This window comes from Bidens hawaiensis, unplaced genomic scaffold, assembly GCF_021521415.1.
Source record: "Bidens hawaiensis isolate Kalapana, Puna unplaced genomic scaffold, B.hawaiensis_p1.1 tig00038646_1, whole genome shotgun sequence".
NCBI classification, from domain to species: Eukaryota; Viridiplantae; Streptophyta; class Magnoliopsida; order Asterales; family Asteraceae; genus Bidens; species Bidens hawaiensis.
The window spans coordinates 124,833-143,507 of NW_027505570.1; the positions used below are offsets into that span (position 1 = coordinate 124,833).

General features: G+C 33.8%; 2 protein-coding genes across 2 annotated transcripts; one reads left to right on the forward strand and one right to left on the reverse strand.

Annotated features, from left to right (window-relative positions):
- The first annotated feature begins 4,308 nt into the window (after positions 1 to 4,308).
- LOC143614011 (uncharacterized) lies at positions 4,309 to 6,343 on the forward strand. Its single transcript, XM_077087570.1, has 3 exons — positions 4,309 to 4,876; positions 4,978 to 5,127; positions 5,208 to 6,343. Exons 1-3 carry the CDS (start codon positions 4,309 to 4,311, stop codon positions 6,341 to 6,343), a joined length of 1,854 nt encoding a protein of 617 aa, XP_076943685.1.
- An 8,563-nt stretch (positions 6,344 to 14,906) lies between these two features.
- LOC143614012 (uncharacterized) lies at positions 14,907 to 15,639 on the reverse strand. The gene is made up of 3 exons (XM_077087571.1): positions 15,576 to 15,639; positions 15,416 to 15,490; positions 14,907 to 15,311 (listed from the first exon to the last, which is right to left on the reverse strand). The coding sequence occupies exons 1-3, from the start codon at positions 15,621 to 15,623 to the stop codon at positions 14,907 to 14,909; spliced, it is 528 nt and encodes a 175-aa protein (XP_076943686.1). The 5' UTR covers positions 15,624 to 15,639.
- Positions 15,640 to 18,675: the final 3,036 nt, after the last annotated feature.

Sequence of the window (18,675 nt, forward strand, 5' to 3'; positions counted from 1 at the left end):
AGTTATTTGGAGAACAGTTTTGATGTAAGTTTACGTCAGTCGATTCGTATCATTCTCCTGGTCAAAAAGTATTAAATCATTCGCTGAAACTCGGATAAAGCGTAACGAAGTTAAAGTTTTTTTAACGAGGTCCGGTGAGAAAAAAATGTTATGTAAAAGGTGGGACTAGTTATAGAATATTGTAAGGTAAGATTATTATTGGTCAAATGTAAAAAAAATGTATAATTGTTAAAATCCATTTTTCCAAAAAAAAATTGTTACAAACTAAAGCTCGTCTATTAGAATTCAAGATTGAACTTTACCTAGTAAGATTAACGAAAAGTATGATATAAATGAACAATTTTAACAAATATAATAACTTTAAAAAATTTATATAATAGATATATTATTACAAAGTAAGTATGACTGTATACATATATATAGACTTACGAAAAATAACTAAAAAGGTATATTTTATGATATACTAGGTTTTATTCCCCATATTATAGGGGTTGTTTTCATTTTTCGTTTATAATATTTATATATTTTTTTATTGATTATAAGGGGTTAATAATATACGTAGGGTTTGATAATGAAAGAGGTTCACAAATAAATGAGATGTTATAACCCCTTTAAAAGCTATCAGGTTTGGTGAGACCCATGACTCGCTTATTTTTTTCACTACAAAGTTGTTTCTTAATTATAAATAATATATAATTTTTTTAAAATGGATATTAATTTTAGTATATCCCTATTTCATAGGATTTTCTTATCAAATATTTGGTGAGATTAATTTTTAATACAATGAGATGTTATAACCCGTTTAAGGGTTATATGGGTTTTGAGAGACTCATACCCGTGAATTCAGGTCAAATACATGAGAACCTTCAATTTGCAAATAAAACAATCTGGTAGCTTGAGAGAATGTATGAAGCAATCATAGAGCTTTTAAAGGTTTTGGTTATATATGTTTAAGAAAACATTATAATTATAGAGATAATATAAAATAAAACTGTATGTATATAAATAAATAATTATGCATTAACGAGCCGAATTATCAATGTGTCAATCTTGAGCATTCGACAATTTATGTGAATCCTTATCATGTAAAGACCCCAATCAAAACACGGGTCGTTACCACCTATGTTGTTTAGACATGGTGTGCTGAACATATGAAACACACATGCATAGAACTATACGTGATAAATGAATATTCAACATCATAGCTTCATCCCTTTGGCGTACGCCTACATTGGCTAACCGTTTAACCGACATTTGTTCAACCCTGGAAAATTGATGTTGTGACTACATTAGGCTTTCATTCACTATCGTTTTCAACATTTTTTGTTTTTCGTTAGTTATGCTTTTAAGCGTTTTATTCTTTGTTTAGGTTTTCTTATTATTTACTTTTCTTTTATCCTGTTTTTCTTCGTAAATCCATTCCTTCACCTCCCTTCATATTTACAACTTTCTTTAATCTTCCCTCTCACTTATTTTGTTTTTGGTTTTTTTTTTCTCTCCAAACAAATAATACTTTGTTGTTGATGATCAAGCAAGTATGGTTTATTCGATGCACATAACCATTTTAACTCACTAGAATCTACGTATGTTTGCATCGCTTGTTTACCTCCGTTCCTCACATTTAGAATTATCTTCAGTTTAATCACGTCATTTAAGCTTATTTTCGTGTTAAATCGATACAATATCAAAATAATATATGATTAACATGTTATATGATAATAAGTATTTCGTAATTTAACTTTATAATAAAGCTTTTATTGATGAATGTGAGCAAAAAATATATTTTGCATCTTAGTAGCCAATCTTGAAGTCAACCAAGGCTCTTATGTCAACATGACACGGTAGTTTAAAGCATAATATTCTAAGACTCCCCATTCATGATTTTGTCATGCTTAATTAATTAAGTATAGTTTATTTACAGTAGTTACAAGGATGTGTTGTTAATTTGACAGGGCATTAGAAATTTAGAATTATCAAATGGAATTCAAACTTACAAGATCCATCTAAAAGCTTATTTTACTTTTAAATAATAATTTCAGTTTTTATCCTTATATACATATAAAATAAACAACCATCTTAATACATAACCAAACATTATTATTAACAACGTGATGTATTGAATAAAGTTGTACTTGAGTTGAGGTGTTTATCTCGATCCGAATATTTGATAACAAATTGGAATCATAAGTATGGTATATTTATTTATTATGATAATAGGTATTGCAACTTCAAATCTAAATGTCTTCTTTGACGTTTTCTCGGGTAAGTGTTCGTACAAGGCTTTAGGACTCATGAGGCTTTTAGGCTGTTATTACTATAAAACGTGTTATTTAATTGACTTTAATTCATAGTACATCATTAATGAAAAGGGTTGAAGGAAATTATTATTTAAGTCAATACATAATAGGCTGTAGGAGAAAGAAAAGAGATAATTAGATAACCAATGGCATTGCAAATATGAGGCGGAAATAAATACAAACGTCCTTTTGTCTCATTTATTAACTATTTCATTGGTTCCTACAAATACAACTTGACTTTAATAAAAGTCTGCCGGTCCCTTTGTGGGCGCTTACAAAACGGCAGGGATGTCGGACTCAATACGTATCAAAGTTTTCAGAATGTGGGGTTTAAAATTTTCGAATGAAAATAAGTAAGTTTATACCACGTATAAAAATTCTCAGAAAGAAACGGGTAAATAATGCTAAAAGTTCTCCTATTTTTGATTTGACTTGGAGTTTTCAACTTTTAAACTTATTATCGCGTTATTTGAATTTTAAAATGAATATGTAAAACAACCGATTGAAACATTGATGTTCGTAAAACAATCAATGAGCTTAGGTCAATTGGCATTGGAGGAAAAGTGAGTATTTGGGATTAAGGTCGCAATGCTTCAAGTTCGAATCCGATCACAACCGGGATTTACCAAAGTGGATCTTCGGGCGACGGGGTTTTCCCCGGAACAGGCGATAGCTTGGGCTGTCCAGCGTTGTCTATGATAAGAGAGTATGAGACACTTTTTTTCATTGATTACCCCCAGATAGCCGGACGTTATTTATCGATGTTTATTAAAAAAAGTTATTAAATACTTGTATTTTGAAATCACATTTAAAGTTACTGCACTTTCATTTAAATAACAATAATATTATTTTAATACACATTGATTGCTCAAAATATATTATTTTCTGAATATTTGAAATGAGTATCATATTATTAAAAAGATTTGACTTTTTATTACAATCTCTAATTAAAAAGCTGGCCAGCATGAAACGAAACTAAAATTTTAAGGGCCCTGATATATGCACCATAATGGGTCAACTTTGAAAAGTTTAATGGAGAGAGAAAGAGAAATAAGATTGTCAGCTTTCCTCTTTTTCATAATTTTGTGTCAGTCTTAACTTTTATTTTATTTTTTTGGTCAAACAAGATATGATCAGCTTTTTTATCTTTGAAAACTTCAATTTAACTTTCCAAATCACTTTCTCTCTTGATCAGATACAAACCTTAGAAAACACCATTTGTATTGAAAAGAAAAATACAGTTAGAAAGTTAACATTAATTCTATATCACTAAAACTTGATCATCTACGTATTATAAATAAGAATACTTCAATCAAAAACTTAATCAAAACTTGATATTCCAAATCAGTAAACAAATACAAGTTAATAAGTTAATAAGGTAATAATATTTAATTCAAAGCCACCATTCACCACCACTCACCACCATCCCCTGCCAGTGCCATCCACCACCATCCCCTACCGTCCGTCGCCATCCACCACCATCCACCACCGCCATCCACCACCATCCACCACAGATCTAAAAATACAAGTAAAAAAAGTTATTCATTTCTTTTATAAACATCACACATTTATTTCTTTTATATTTGAGTTTCTAATAATTATGTTTTTTTTATTTGAATAGATGTCGACTTTTTATGAAAATGATTCAATGGGATATGATGAAATTATTATGACTACACCACAATTTGCTACTAATCAGGTACAATATCCATTAAAAAACATAGTTTATGACACCATCTATTGTTGTTATATTATTAACTTTTATTTTTATTGTTGTTATATTATTAACTTTTATTACTAGTATTATTATTATTTTAATATTTTAATACTAGTATTATTATTATTATTATTATTAATTTGTAGGTGTTCCGGTCTCGTGAAGATTTGGTGGAATGGGTACAAAAGTTGGGATACTCACTTGGTGTTGTCGTCGTCACAAAAAGGTCGAATCAAGACTATTTACAACGAAAGAAATAAGATTCGCTTGATCGAGCAAGAAGGCAAATCTCCAATGCAGGTTCTCCTATCCTTTTTGCATGATAATAATTACGTCTATGAATTTACTACAACCGGTTTGAATGAGTTGGAAAATATATTCTTCGTTCATCCAACATCATTCGACATTTGGCGTGCATTTCCACATATATTGATTATCGATTCAACTTACAAAACGAACAAGTATAACATGCCTTTTGTTCAGATTGTTGGTGTAACTTCAACCAACAACACGTTTTCCATAGCTTTTGCCTTCATGCATAATGAAAAGACAGTTAACTATACATGGGTCTTAAATTGTCTAAAGTTGACTCTAGACAAGTGTATGCTCCCACGTGTTATAGTTACAGATAGGGAATTGGCTCTGGTAAATGCATGCAAAGAAGTTTTTCCAGATGCTGCTCAATTGCTTTGTAGATGGCACATTGAGCAGAATATATTCAGAAGATGTAGGAACTTTGTTAGGTCAAGAGGTGATTGGGATAAATATAGTTCGTTGTGGAAGTCACTGGTAGATTCTGCAACGTTGGAATCTTACACGGAAAATTACCAGATACTTGAGTCATTTCTGATAAAATTTCCACGTATGTTTTCTATATTTCCACATTTAATATATATATATATATATGTATATGTATGTTGCGATGTTATTTTATATTTCTCATACAAGTTTATTTCATTTCAGGTGTTTCAGATTATGTAAATAAAAATTGGTTGAAGGAATACAAGAAAATGTTTGTGTCTCTCTGGATTGATCAACATCTAAACTTTGGAGAAAACACAACCAATCGAGTCGAAAGTGCGCATGCGAAGCTCAAGGATATATTCACTCCAGGTACAAAATTATTATATATTTTATTACTTGAAATTTAACACGTATATTATAAAATAATCATTATACAAAATTCGTTTTAGGTAAAATCGACATTCGGGAACCTCGTGTCCAAAGGAATACTCGTGGACGACCGAGTTTGAAGAAAACGCAACAAAAAAGGCATGACGATCCCGTTCGTCAACAGTCTTGCAGATTTACAACTGATAAACCTCCCCTTCAGCGAACCGACTCCCATATGCCTCCGAGGCATAGTTCATATGTGCAACCCGTAGAACGTGATTATGCCCAAGAGCTTACAAGGCACAATTCATTAAGGGACCATGACAATTCTCCCGGTTACAACAGTGGATGGGGGAACTACGAAACACTTGGTTTTTACGGGAACTATGATGATCATCCAACTTACAATAGTGCATACGTGAATACTGGTGAACAAACGTATTTTGGAAGCACTTCAAGTGTAATAGATGATTTATTCGGGTTTAACCAGAATACTGCTGAACAGACGTATTTCACCAACACTGCAAGGGTAACAGAATATGATTTCATGGGGTTGAGCCAGCATAGTGTTACATGTCAAAAATCAATAGACTATCGCACTTATATTGGTGAAATTCCAAAAATATTTCAACCGTATGTGGAGGATATAGAAAACGTCGACGGTGATGGAAATTGTGGGTTTCGGGCTACAGCTGTTGCTCTCGGGTACCACCAAAATGATTGGGCATCAATCCGAAGGTCCCTAATTGAGGAGATGGTGCAGTATGAACAACTTTACAGACTCACTTTCAACGACAAAAACAATACGGTGGACGAATACAATGCTGTGTTCTCATCCTTGAACTGGTTTGGTAAAGGTTTTGCACCAACACAATACTGGATGATTATGCCAGAGACGGGGTATTTGATTGCAAACAGGTTTAACGTCATTTTTCATTTCATTAGTAAAGATAATAATAGTAGCTCGACAATATTTCCGCTTTGGAGAGGACCTGACCAGTTCCCAGAAAAAAGAATCATTACAATGGCACTGGTGCATTCAAATCATTATGTAGCGGTGAAAATGCAAGGCGAGTTTCCAATGGGTGTCACACAAAAGTTATGGACACTAAACAGACAAACTGCCGCATCTGAGTGGGAACAAATATATCAATCACGTCAACAACTATATAAAGATTGGATATGGAAACCTCCTGTATATAAAGTTATAGATTAATTGTATATCTTATTTATTTGTCCTTTATTTATTTAATTATATATCTTGTTTATATATAAGTAATAATAGTATAATAAAATATAAAATAAAAATAAAATTGTAATTAGTTTAATAAAGAAATAGTAATTAGTAATAATATAAAGAAAAAGAAAGAAAAAGAAAAAATTAAACAAAGAAAAATAAAACGTAATCATTACAATGGGTGTCACACAAAATCATTACATAATCATTAAAAAGAAAAAGAAAAAATTAAACACAATCATTATTTAATAATTAGCGGTGTAAAATGAAATTTAAATGGTGTATTTAGCTCACCCCAATTTTAAAATATGGAGTCAAATATGCCGTGTGCCTTTGAATCAGTAAAAATGGGACCCTTGAGAGAGAAGCCGGTTGCAGTCTTTGGTGTGAAATCAAAATCATGACTTGGTCTTTTTATACAAATTCTTTTCTCAACAATTAAATAAACAAACTACAACAATTTAATACGAATAATAATAATATCAAAAACAAAATTTGCTTACACAAGATTTGATTCTAGTTTTGGACATTTTAAAAACAACTTTTGTTAGAGAAATAAAAAAAGTAGCCGTTTGGACGTTTACGTGAAACAACGTAATTGTATATTTATAAATCTGATATCTCAAAACTGGAAACAATATAATATATACATGGTTGGTTATACTAAAAAGCCAATTATGTCTAGAAATTGTAAGAAGCCATAACAAGTAAGGCAATGAGTAAAGCTAATAGCAATAATCTCGGATGCAGATAATTCACCAAATTAAAATAAATAAAACACTATGTTGGTAACATCAATAAAACACTATGTTCGCCATGTTAAAAATAAATAAATTACTATGGCTGAAATAAATTAAAACACATCATACAAACAAAATGCCATGTTGTAATAATTAAACATCAAGTTGTTAAAAGAGAGGAACCACCGAAATAAGCATTTTGAGTCAAAAATATTATGTTGCTAGAAGAACAATAATATTGATAACTTAATTTCTTATATGTGAATTTTAGCCCTAAATTGAACCACTAATTCAAGAATACTCATAAAATCACTCTTTTACTTAAAACAACCTCCGATGAATTCAATTATCCAACACAAGAGAGGAATCAAAACCTATCTCGGTTAAACAACCATCTCCTAGTTTTCCTAAGACAACTCATACCCTAGAAAGTCTATTCATAAATAACTAAGACAGATTTATCATGTGGACTAGTTAGTTACCTTTCTTTAGCTTTCGTTTTATTTTAATCATTAACTAGTTTAACTTGTTAGTAAATAATTAGTTGATTTAACTTTCTTCTACTTCGTGTTATTTAAATCATTGTAAATAACCCTAATTGTTTTATAATTGCATTTTGGTTAACAAAATACACCAACGTCAAGGCGTGTAACTATTGATAGATGACACATGTATCCATTCATTAAAGCAAAACCCTCCCATTGGCTAAGAAATTTGTTTTCCAAACCATATGACATGTCTCAGTTTGTGATGAGGCAGATATTGCTAATTACAACCACAACTTTTAAGTATTTATTTATTTTTTTATCAAAATTGAAATTCACACTGAATCTTGAAAACAGATAAATGTGTTCTTAGCATACCGATATTTAACGAATTGTTTACTAGATGAATACCATATGAAGCGCCTCTTGTTTTGTCGGGAGATCGCAGTGCTTGGACTTGTGGAAACCTATAAATGGTTATGAGGATAGCAAGACTACGGCTAAAGATTTTTCGTGTTAGATTATGAAATTATGTTTCATGTGTGTACCATACGTGCCACATTCTAATTCATGGATTCGACACGCCACACAATGCTTATGCAAGGGTTTTGGTACTAGGTGTTGTATGCTGATTGGTTATTTGATTTGGAAATAAAAAGTCTATATCCAAATTGACAAAACTCTTGGTCAATAGTGTTTATCTTGTCAATTGATCCTACATCTCTTATTAACGTGGATATACTATTTTTATATTATAATAAAAGGATCCAATTACAATAAAAAGGTAGATAAGCGGATAACAAACTGCACCGCCACCCCCTTATTAACACTAGTATGAAACCCGCGCGATACTGCGGCGGTGACAATTTGTAACACGATATTTATTTATGTTAATTTATCAATCATCTCGTGATATAGTGTATAGTACTTATGTTAGTTTTCTTTTTCGTGTAATATTTTACAAAAGTTTATTACGTTAATTGTTTTTTATTCTTATTTAAGTTTTCAAGTTAGTAGCATCAATACGGTCTATCTATATTATAAGCCTTACATATATTAAATAAGGGATGATTTAACATTAAAGTTATCATCTACTTCCAAAAACGATTTTTCAGTGCAATAGACTAAACACAAATAACAAAAATGTCATTCACAAACATAATAATTAAACATTTAAAATTTGGGTGTTAACCACTTGAATCGTGATGAGATTAATTTTAGTCATAGAGTTTCCACACATCAATTACGTCATCTACATTATTCGACCATCGTTCTTCATTGTTATAAAAAGAGTTAAAAGGTTAGGTCACACCAATGTTTAGTGTTATAAGCGCGCCATTGATCCATGTGGCTGGATATGGTTAGGTCATGTTAACTTTTTTTTTTGTATATATATATTTTTAAATATTATCATTTGTTGTATTTGTGCTTGAATTTGCGTCGGTTCACAACATGTTTTTTTATTTTTATTTTTGGGCTGTTACGAGTTTGTTATTAATTAAGTTTTTGGTTTAAATCCGGTGTCGTAACCTGATAATGACCAGATTTGTGTGGGTTCACCATCGCAACACAAGTTTTTGTTTGCTGTTTAAAAAAGTTGTAGTTGATGACTTACTATATATAGCATCAGTCTCGCATTAGTGTGTTACCTAGTTCATTTTAAAGTGTAACTCGTATATTTAACTAAGATTGATTTTTACTTATATATGGATTTTTTAATAGTTTACCATCATTAAATCTTATATGTTATATGAATTTTGATGCATAACGTATTTTTTAAAACTAAGTTCAAAATTGTTAACAATGCTAACTTTTTATTTATTTCTATCGAGGTACATTTTAATAAAATATGAATAAAGATACATACATAAGCAAAAAAAAAGAAAAAGCTTCCAAAAGATTAAAAATAAAAAAGCTAAAACTTACACCTTTCAAAAACTTGTACATTCATGCAACGATGAGTTGTACGTTATAATCCGCACCTTGATATTTAACAAACTTTATATCGAAACGTCGACAAAAACATGCACATCACAATAGTGCATTCAGTTTTTCTAATACATTATAAATTAAAAGAAATAGAAAGAAACAAAAAAAATAATTAAACTTGTCAAATGAATTAATAAATTTAAGGGGTGGAAAGGTAACTATGATATAAATTTACAAAAGTTTAATATATTTGAGGGGTAAAATATGTAATTATAATTTAAAGAATTAAATGTGTGCATTGATTTAAAGGCAATTATACCCTCTTAACCACCTTAAGGCATGCAATAAAGGCGGTACAATAAGCAATGAAAGTCGGACCTCTTAAAAATTAAGAGGTCCTTGACTCCTCCATTATATATTACTAGTCATATGCCGCGCGATGCAGTGAGTAACAATACTTAAAGGCTGTTAGCGAGCCAAGCCTAGGTTAGCTCGAGTTCGACTCAAACTTAATGCCCTACCGACTCAACTCAGCTCGAAATTAAAGCTGAAATCTTAAATTCGAGTTCGACTTGATTAATAATCAAGCTGACTCGCTCGACACAATTTGGGACTACGATATATTTTAAACTTGTAATTATTTTAACTCTTAAGTTTTATATAAACTTACCTTTTTGTTTTTTCATATATGTTTCATCGTTTTATATAATATAGTATATATTACAATTATTTTTTTTTACTTGAAGTTATTTCACATTTAAATATAGATTTCAATTACAATTTCTTTTACCTAAAACTGCATCATCTTAAAAAAATTTATTTAATGGTAAGAGAATTATTCAACACATGCTATCATGAAACTTAAATAAATTAAATGGATTAGAACAATTTTAGAAATAATTTAAGAAACTTACTTTATGTTTGAAAATTTCGAACAGAACATTCATGATGATATGTAGTTTGTTGTCAATTTGGTAGCCGGTGTGAGGCAAAGAATCAGGTTCTCTCGACTTATATGTTTGACAATTTCGAACGAAACATCCACGAGGATACTAATATAAAGTGATACGGGAAACAAACTCTTATTTGAATACTTCCTATGGAAGTGCGATAACATTTTATACATAATAACATAAGAAAAAACAACTGCATGCATTTTAATCGTTGTAATACGTGTGCTATATAATTGTTTGTGCCATGTTAAACCGATGAAATGATAATTTTATTTTATGTGATTATACATTTACTCCAGTTAACATAATCCATATGTTCTTTTGAAGTAAAAATGTGTCTGTATTTACTCATAATAGTTTTAATATTTATGACTATGTGATTTTTTAAATTTTTTATTTCGTCATTTTCCCTCATTTTTGTTCATAAATAATTAAAAATAATTTCATCTATTCAAAATATATATGCTTTCAAGTGGAATGATGTTTCACATGTTGGTTATATAAAAAATAACAGACGTGATTTTAAAAATATAAGAAAGGAATGTGATTTTGGTTTATCATGCTTTAATTGTGTTTAGTAAAAATAAATATGTGAAATTTTGATGTATCTCATTTGACATTAGATTATAAGAATAGTATTTTTATAAACAATTTTCAATTTTGTTAGCTTTAAAGGGAAAATTGGTCTCTAAGGTATAATTTAAAAATTTGTAACTACCAACCATATTATAATAATGATTAATTGACTTGTACATTATTGTGTAGTAAACTTATACATTATAATTGATAACTTGATATTGAATAAAATTTACATCGAAACGTTGCAAAAAATATGCACATCGCAATGGTAAGTCCGATATTTTTTATAGCATAATATATTAAAATATATATAAAGAATAAGAATTTTAAATAAAGTTGTCAAATTGAGTGTTAAAGATGAGGGGGTAATTATGTAAGAATCTTTAAAATTTACAGAAGGTAACTATAATTAAAGGGTATAAATTGTAACTATTTTAATTAACATGGAGACACACGGTTATATTTGATGTTGCAATGACTTTTTTGCCCATCTTAAAGCTTGTAACATGTGCTTTATGAGTTGTAAAACTCTTAAAATTACACTCTTAATTTTGCCCATCACTCATGCTTTATATATATATATATATTAGAATGGTGCCAGCGCGATGCGGCGGGATACAAAAATCTTAGTAATCATGTAACAATTATGAATGTTCAGGGTTCGTTTGAAAACGTTTAAACCAATGTTTTAAAAACCGGTATTTTACTCATACCGGATTTGGTTAAAAAATGATACAACCGGTTGAATCGGAATGTACCGGGAGGTTCAACTGGGTTATATAATTTACCTTGTAATTCCATATATATACACCTTCAACTCAAAAAATAACCCAAAAATACATTAATAAACATCAAACTTGAACCAAATATCGCACATGAACAATTATCGAATCAAATAGAAAGTCTATACTTTGTGTACGAAATTAGTTGATTACAAAAGATGTAAATAAACCAACATGGATTTGCATGATACAAAATTGGTTGATTAACTAACCGTCGTTTATCGTGTTTACTCGTTTCAATTTTATCCGCTATGTTAAAAGTCATTTTTAAAAATACGGGCCGCAAAAAACATCAAAAATCTTTTGGATTTAAAACCGGTATTTTTTTTTTAAAATGGCGGTACGATGTTCTAGCAAACTGCCCATATATACCGGGCTCTAAATAACGGTAGCCTTACGAAAATCCGGTATAACCGGTTTAACCGGCTGGTACGTACTTGTTTTTAAAACACTGGTTTAAACCAATCACCACTTTTGGTCAGCCGGTTTCTAAACATAGAAAACAGTTTGGTTTATGGTTTATACCGAAAATCGGTCATATAAAATTGGACAGAACTGTAGACTTATTATTGAAGTTCAATGCGTGAAACCAAACCGTTTGTAACGATTCAGTTTAAATTTTCAATGGTTTAGTTTCGGTTTTCAATGATAAAAAATCAAACTAACGGTTAATTTGGCTCACGGTTTAACTTAGAAATCGTTAAAACCGAATTGTGAACACCCATATATAACGTGTTAATTTTTTTAATTGAAAAAAAACTATAGCAATACCATACCCAAATTAAAGACAATAAAATTCTCATTTTTATGGTGCAGGTTTTAAAAAAATATATTAACGTATGAAAAAGTTACAGCCGTTGGAAAATCATTGGTGGGAAGTTGGTTTACAATTAAAATAAAAATGAATACATGGGTAAAGATGAAGGTTCAAAATTGTAATTATTTCTTAAATTTATAAATGTCGAGTAAAGTTGAGGGGACAATTTTGTAACTATTTCTATGCATATTTTATAATGGACAATTTTATCTCTACCTTACATGCTATACAAGGTGTACCTTATGCTTTATAACTTGTAAATTACTCAAAAAATAGATGTTTTAATTTGTCTATGTCTCATGCATTATATATAATATAGATATATAGTATAGAGAGAGATTATTTGTTAATTTGGCAAAAGACCCCACCCTATATATATAGTACAAACTTTGCATGCCTCCAAAAAGGACTAGACCAACAAATTTATATAATTACAATTTCATTAGGAGTTGTACTCTATGTGATTGTACACTATGTTTTAGAAGAGTTTTGTGCAACTTTAGTTGTGTAATATGAAGTTTATTTTGTACATTGTTATGATTGAACCTTTAAACCCACCACACTTCCACCACTTCAATTTTCTTTATCGGCTTCTCTGCAAAGCGATCGACGGAAATCTTTGACGGCTTTGGTTTCTCAAGACGAGAGTGACGGTGGAGGTTGACGGCGGCAACGATAGAAACCGTTGCCAAACCTTGGGTTTTTGGCGATGATAGCGACTGTGGTGATCGGCGACTTCGGCGTCTTTCGATTCTTCATAGGTCATCGGAAACCTTCATCTTCTCCCTTGCATGAGTCGTCGGGCGTTGTTATTGGCTGGTATATTTTGTTTATTTCATAGTTTTGGCTTCGTTTAGGGTTTAAGCTATACCTAAAATTGGTTCATTTTTGCAGCAATTGTTTATATGATGTAACTTCAATTTCATTGATCAATTATTATATACATAATAATACTTATAATATATACACACGAACACATAATGATTACAAATATATGATAAGTGACATCTCTCCTTTTGGATATGCATTATAGCTTTTGCAATTAACAAACTTCTTTAGTCATGTACATGCATGTGTTCTATATATTAGTCATGTAGTAAACGGGATGATGAGCTTTAGGGAGAAACAAGGGTAACGACTTAAAAAACTTTGGGTTAATTTGGCTCCTGATACCATGATAGTAATCATATATATTGATAAATTTTGAATGTCTTCATCGGTTGATAGTAGTATCCAGGGCCGTCGATAGGTACAGAGAAATGAAGCTGGGGCTTTAGGCCCCTACTTTTTAAGACCTCAAATTTTCAAAACAAAACTGAAATGTTATTGAAATGTGTGAGGAATTGCATTAGTTATGTATTTGCAAAAATTAATGATAATATTTTGATTTATTTGGATTGAAAACAATAAGAAAAATCTTACAAGACTCTGTTTTAAAACATTGTTTTAAGTAGAGTTGATAATCTTGACCCAAACCATTTCAAATGGGTTGTTTTAGAAATTATATGGGTTGGTTTGGGTCATAGATTTTAACTAAATTGCTTAAAATGGGCCACTTGAAATTCCACCTTCTTATTCTCGGGTCAAAATGGGTTGACAAAGTTAAAGAAATGGGTCAATGTGGGTTAGTGTCTTAAGTAAAAGTGGCAGGCTCGGGTTGAAACGAGTTTTGAATTTGAACGAGTTCGGTTTAGGTTTTGGCTTGGATTAGGTTTCGAGCTGACACGAGTTTTCGCGCTGGACGGGTTGGGTTTCAAAGCACTGGACGGGTTGGGTTACGTTTTTTTTTGGTCGGTTTCAGATTCGTTTTGGTCGGCTTTTCAGTTTCATTTCTATTCGGTTTTAGTTTTTAAGTTTCGTTTTGATCATTTTTTCCGGTTTCGATCGATTAGGTTCTGTTTTGGTTTATTGTTTCATTTTCGTAGACTTTTTGGTTTCAGTTCATTTCTCGGGTTTTTTTTTTCTGAAACGAGAATAACGGAGGAAATGTTTTAGTTATTTTACCTTTTTTCGTTTTTAATTTATATTTTGAGTTATGATTTTTTTTTTTGAATTTTTTAGGGGTTTTTGATGATAATAAAAACCCTTAAAAAAATTAATAAAAAAATCACAACTCAAAAATATAAATCAAAAACGAAAAAAGCAAAAAAACTAACGCGTTTCCTTCAAAACCCGAGCCAAACAAAATCAAAGAATAGCCCAAAAATCCAAGTGGTTTAGAAATCTTTTAGAACAAATTACCAAAAAACCCCTATTGTCATCTACGATTTCTAGATAGTTTCAAGGCCAACAAAGAACTCCTGTTCTCTTTAATCCTTAACATCCTCCTCTTCCTTGCAGCAGCTGCTGCATTTTTAAACCTTAAAACATTATCCATCACCAACCAACTTTGATCCAACGGCTCATAAGTCTCCAAATGAATATTGACACGTGGATCAATCTGATTCAGCAACCCAAATCTACCACCACCATTACCGTTTGACTTTGCCACTCCCACCAGTTTGCTGTTGTTGGGATCTACCACCAACTGTTGAACACAATTTTGTTGTTGTGGTGTTGGAGGGGTAAACATGGTAATTTGTTGATGACATTGTTGCTGGCTTGTTTTCATAGGACTGTTCCATAGATGAATATCTTCTTTCATGTTTCTTGGATAATTTAACTACAATTAATTCAAAATATTTAATTAAATAAATTTATTCAAAATCCATCCTAGAGTACAACATATGTCTACTACATTAAGTACATTAAGCATTACTGCATTACCTTTTGTCTTTTTGCTTTGAGTTCCATATTTTCATAACTAAGTTCTTGATGAAGGGTTCTCGTAGCTTTAACATTCTGTTCAAACAAATAATTAATTAATAATCAATTTTATTTTTCAAGAAAAAAAAAACTCAAAATAAGTTAATAATAATATTGCAACCTTCATCAAATCATCTCTTTCTTGATACATTCTATTATGCATCTCCATCAAATCATCCCTTGCCTGTAACACAATTCACAATTCAAATTCAACATTAGAAAACACCAAGACAGTCAACAAAAAGTCAAAAATCAAGAAGACAACCATTAACCCACTGAAGAGGTAGGTCCCAGCAGAGCCCAGTTGGACCCGCAAGACTCACCTTGAACAGGGACGTCTGCGCAACGACCAACTGCTCCCGCAGGACCCACCATGCTCAGAGAAAACCTTACGCGCAGTACGCCAGCTGTACCCGCAGGGAATGCCTCCCAATGGTGAAGTACCCCGCTTGTTCCCGCAGTTGCGGATACAAGCCATCAGGGAAGGCTACCCGCACTGACAGCAAGGCTACACGCACAAGGCACTAGCTACTTCAGTAGTCACATGAAGGAATGAGCAAGGCGGGAATAATCCCGCCTAAATGAGCCAGTCCGTATGCTTCTGGAAGATCTTTTGTACTATACCTACTAAGGTATGGACAGAACAGACGATCTGACCAGAACAGCCCATGAACCAATCACAGGGTGACAGCTCACCGACAACAGTACGAGGAGGAGCACCCTCTAGTACTGTTTGTCACTATTAGCCGCTGCCTACTCACCAACCCTTACTATGGGACGTGCGCAACCTACAGTTGGTGGAACAGTGCATAGCCGGCAGTAAAGGAACAGTATACAGCCGACCTTGTTACTGTCGGCCGTAGTCTATCCACCAACCAGCATGGCCTGTGCGTAGTCCACTGTTGGTAGAACATGAATACTATTCAGCCGGCTGTACCTTCTAGGAAACCTACCTTCGGCTATAAATACTCCAACACCTTGGAATGGTAAGGACATCATCTGATATCTCATTCTTATATAGCAATCTCTTAATATACACTTATATTCAGAGCAATCTAGTCTGATTCTCACGCCGGAGGGTGGTCACAAGGAGGAACCCCCCCCCTTCTCAGTGACGAGCTTACGGTGTCTGTTTTGCAGGTCACCTGAAGAACAACCTTCTCTGCTGGACCTCATCCTCGTGGGAAACATTACTTAACCCCCAGATTATCCGTAATCTGGCCCGGGTCACTTAGTGTTTCTTCATTGGCGCCATCCGTGCATAAAAGCTAGAACTAATTCTTAGTTTTTTCAAAAATTTCTGAAGAAATGGTTAACGTTACTCCGGTCCTAAGGCCAGTAAGCGACCAAGAAACCCCGGTAACCACAACCCCAGCAACTGGGGGGAACACCGGCGGTTATACAAATTTTACGAACACTACCCCGGTTACCCAAGCCGGGGCAAGTGCAGTAAACAATATTCCACTGGGGTTCACTGATGCCCAGTTGGAGAAACGAACGAGAGTCCCTCGCCAAACACTAGATCAAGTTAAGGCGTGGGCCGAAGCACGTCAGAAAGAGTTCCAAGCTGAGTTGGATGAACGCTTGCGTTCAGTTCAACAGGCTGACGAATTCGGCAGTACTCGCCAACATCTCAATATGAACAGTGAGTGCGAGTACTCAGACGATGAGCGGGAAGAATCCGATACCGACGCAAACCCTCGCCATAAGGCAAAAGGGAAGCGTAAGGAAACGGACTTCCAACCGACAAGGAATTTTGGGGAAGCCTTTAAACCAACGAATGCGGAGAGAAACCCGCGTGACTTCTCCAAAACCTTTAGACCAACTGCTGCAAATGCAGGAAAGTCAAAGTTTGCAAGGGACATTGCGGAAGCAATCGCCCCGAGAAGTGCCAAACAAATGTCCAACATCGGCACTTATGATGGTCTATCCGACCCAGACGACCACTTGAACAGATTCATCGCGGGGGCAACCGTCAGTAACTGGACGGAACCCACGTGGTGTTATATGTTCCAGATGACTCTGGTTGGAGCGGCCAGGGCATGGTTCGATCGTTTACCGGTCCATCACATCTATGATTGGGCGGACTTTCAGAACAAGTTCAGCCAACACTTCAGCCAACAAAGGAAATATACTGAGGAACAGTGGACGATCCTCAACTGCGTTAGAGAGGAGGATGAATCTTTACTAGACTTCATCACTCGCTTCAACTCCAAAAAGCTAAGTCTGGGCAACATAAGTGAAGATCTTGTTCGCGCCGCTTTCATCCAGGGCGCCGAATACCCAGAGCTTATCCGCACATTGACGGGTAAGGACGGCATGCCATCCACATGGGATGCCATCATGACGGCGGCCAAGCGCTTTGCCGAGACGGAAAAGCAACTGGGAAGGGATCTTCCCCAGAGTACACACCTCTACACGCAAAGGACTAGAGAAAACAATGTTCGGATCGCCCGGCAGAACAAAAAGAGGAAGCTAGGTATTTGGCAGTCAAGGGTAAACTTTGACACCTCATCCAGCTCTCACCCTCTTGTTGGCGGAAGAAATAACACACACCCTTCAAGCCAAAAACACCGGTGGACGCCACTCACCAAAAGCGTCACAGAGATATTTGCCACTGAAAAACTACCATGGCCAAAAGCTCCAATGATCCGGCAGCGACCTAATGCGGATCAGAGCAAATCCTGTGACTTCCACGGGACAAAAGGTCATAGTACGGAAGAGTGTACATCCTTGAAGGATATTGTTGAAACATTCGTCAAGGATGGAAGACTTGCACACCTTGTGGCATCAATCAAGAAGGGAGGAAGGAACGATAACCGGTACCGAGGCAACGGATGAAAGCCCGTTGACATCAGCATCAACATGGTTCATGGTAAGAACAGAGGAAGAAAAAGGCGAACGATAGAACCATGTGCGTGGAAGGAAGCTGAGGTGCGCTTCCCGCGAGTGCCAGGAGGACCCAGCAAAGAAGGCCCTATCGTTATCAAAAGCCAGCTGGGGCACTACATCACTTCTCGCACTCTTGCTGACAATGGCGCCTCGTCAACGGTGATGTACAGGCAGTTCTTCGACAAGCTAGATGACGAAGACAAGGAACGCCTGGAAACGATCCACGCCTCGATGGAAGGGTTCGATGGCAGCACAAACACCCCCCTGGGTATCCTATCTTTCCCCGTCACTCTTACGGACGGGAATCACTCACGCACAGAAGACGTGGA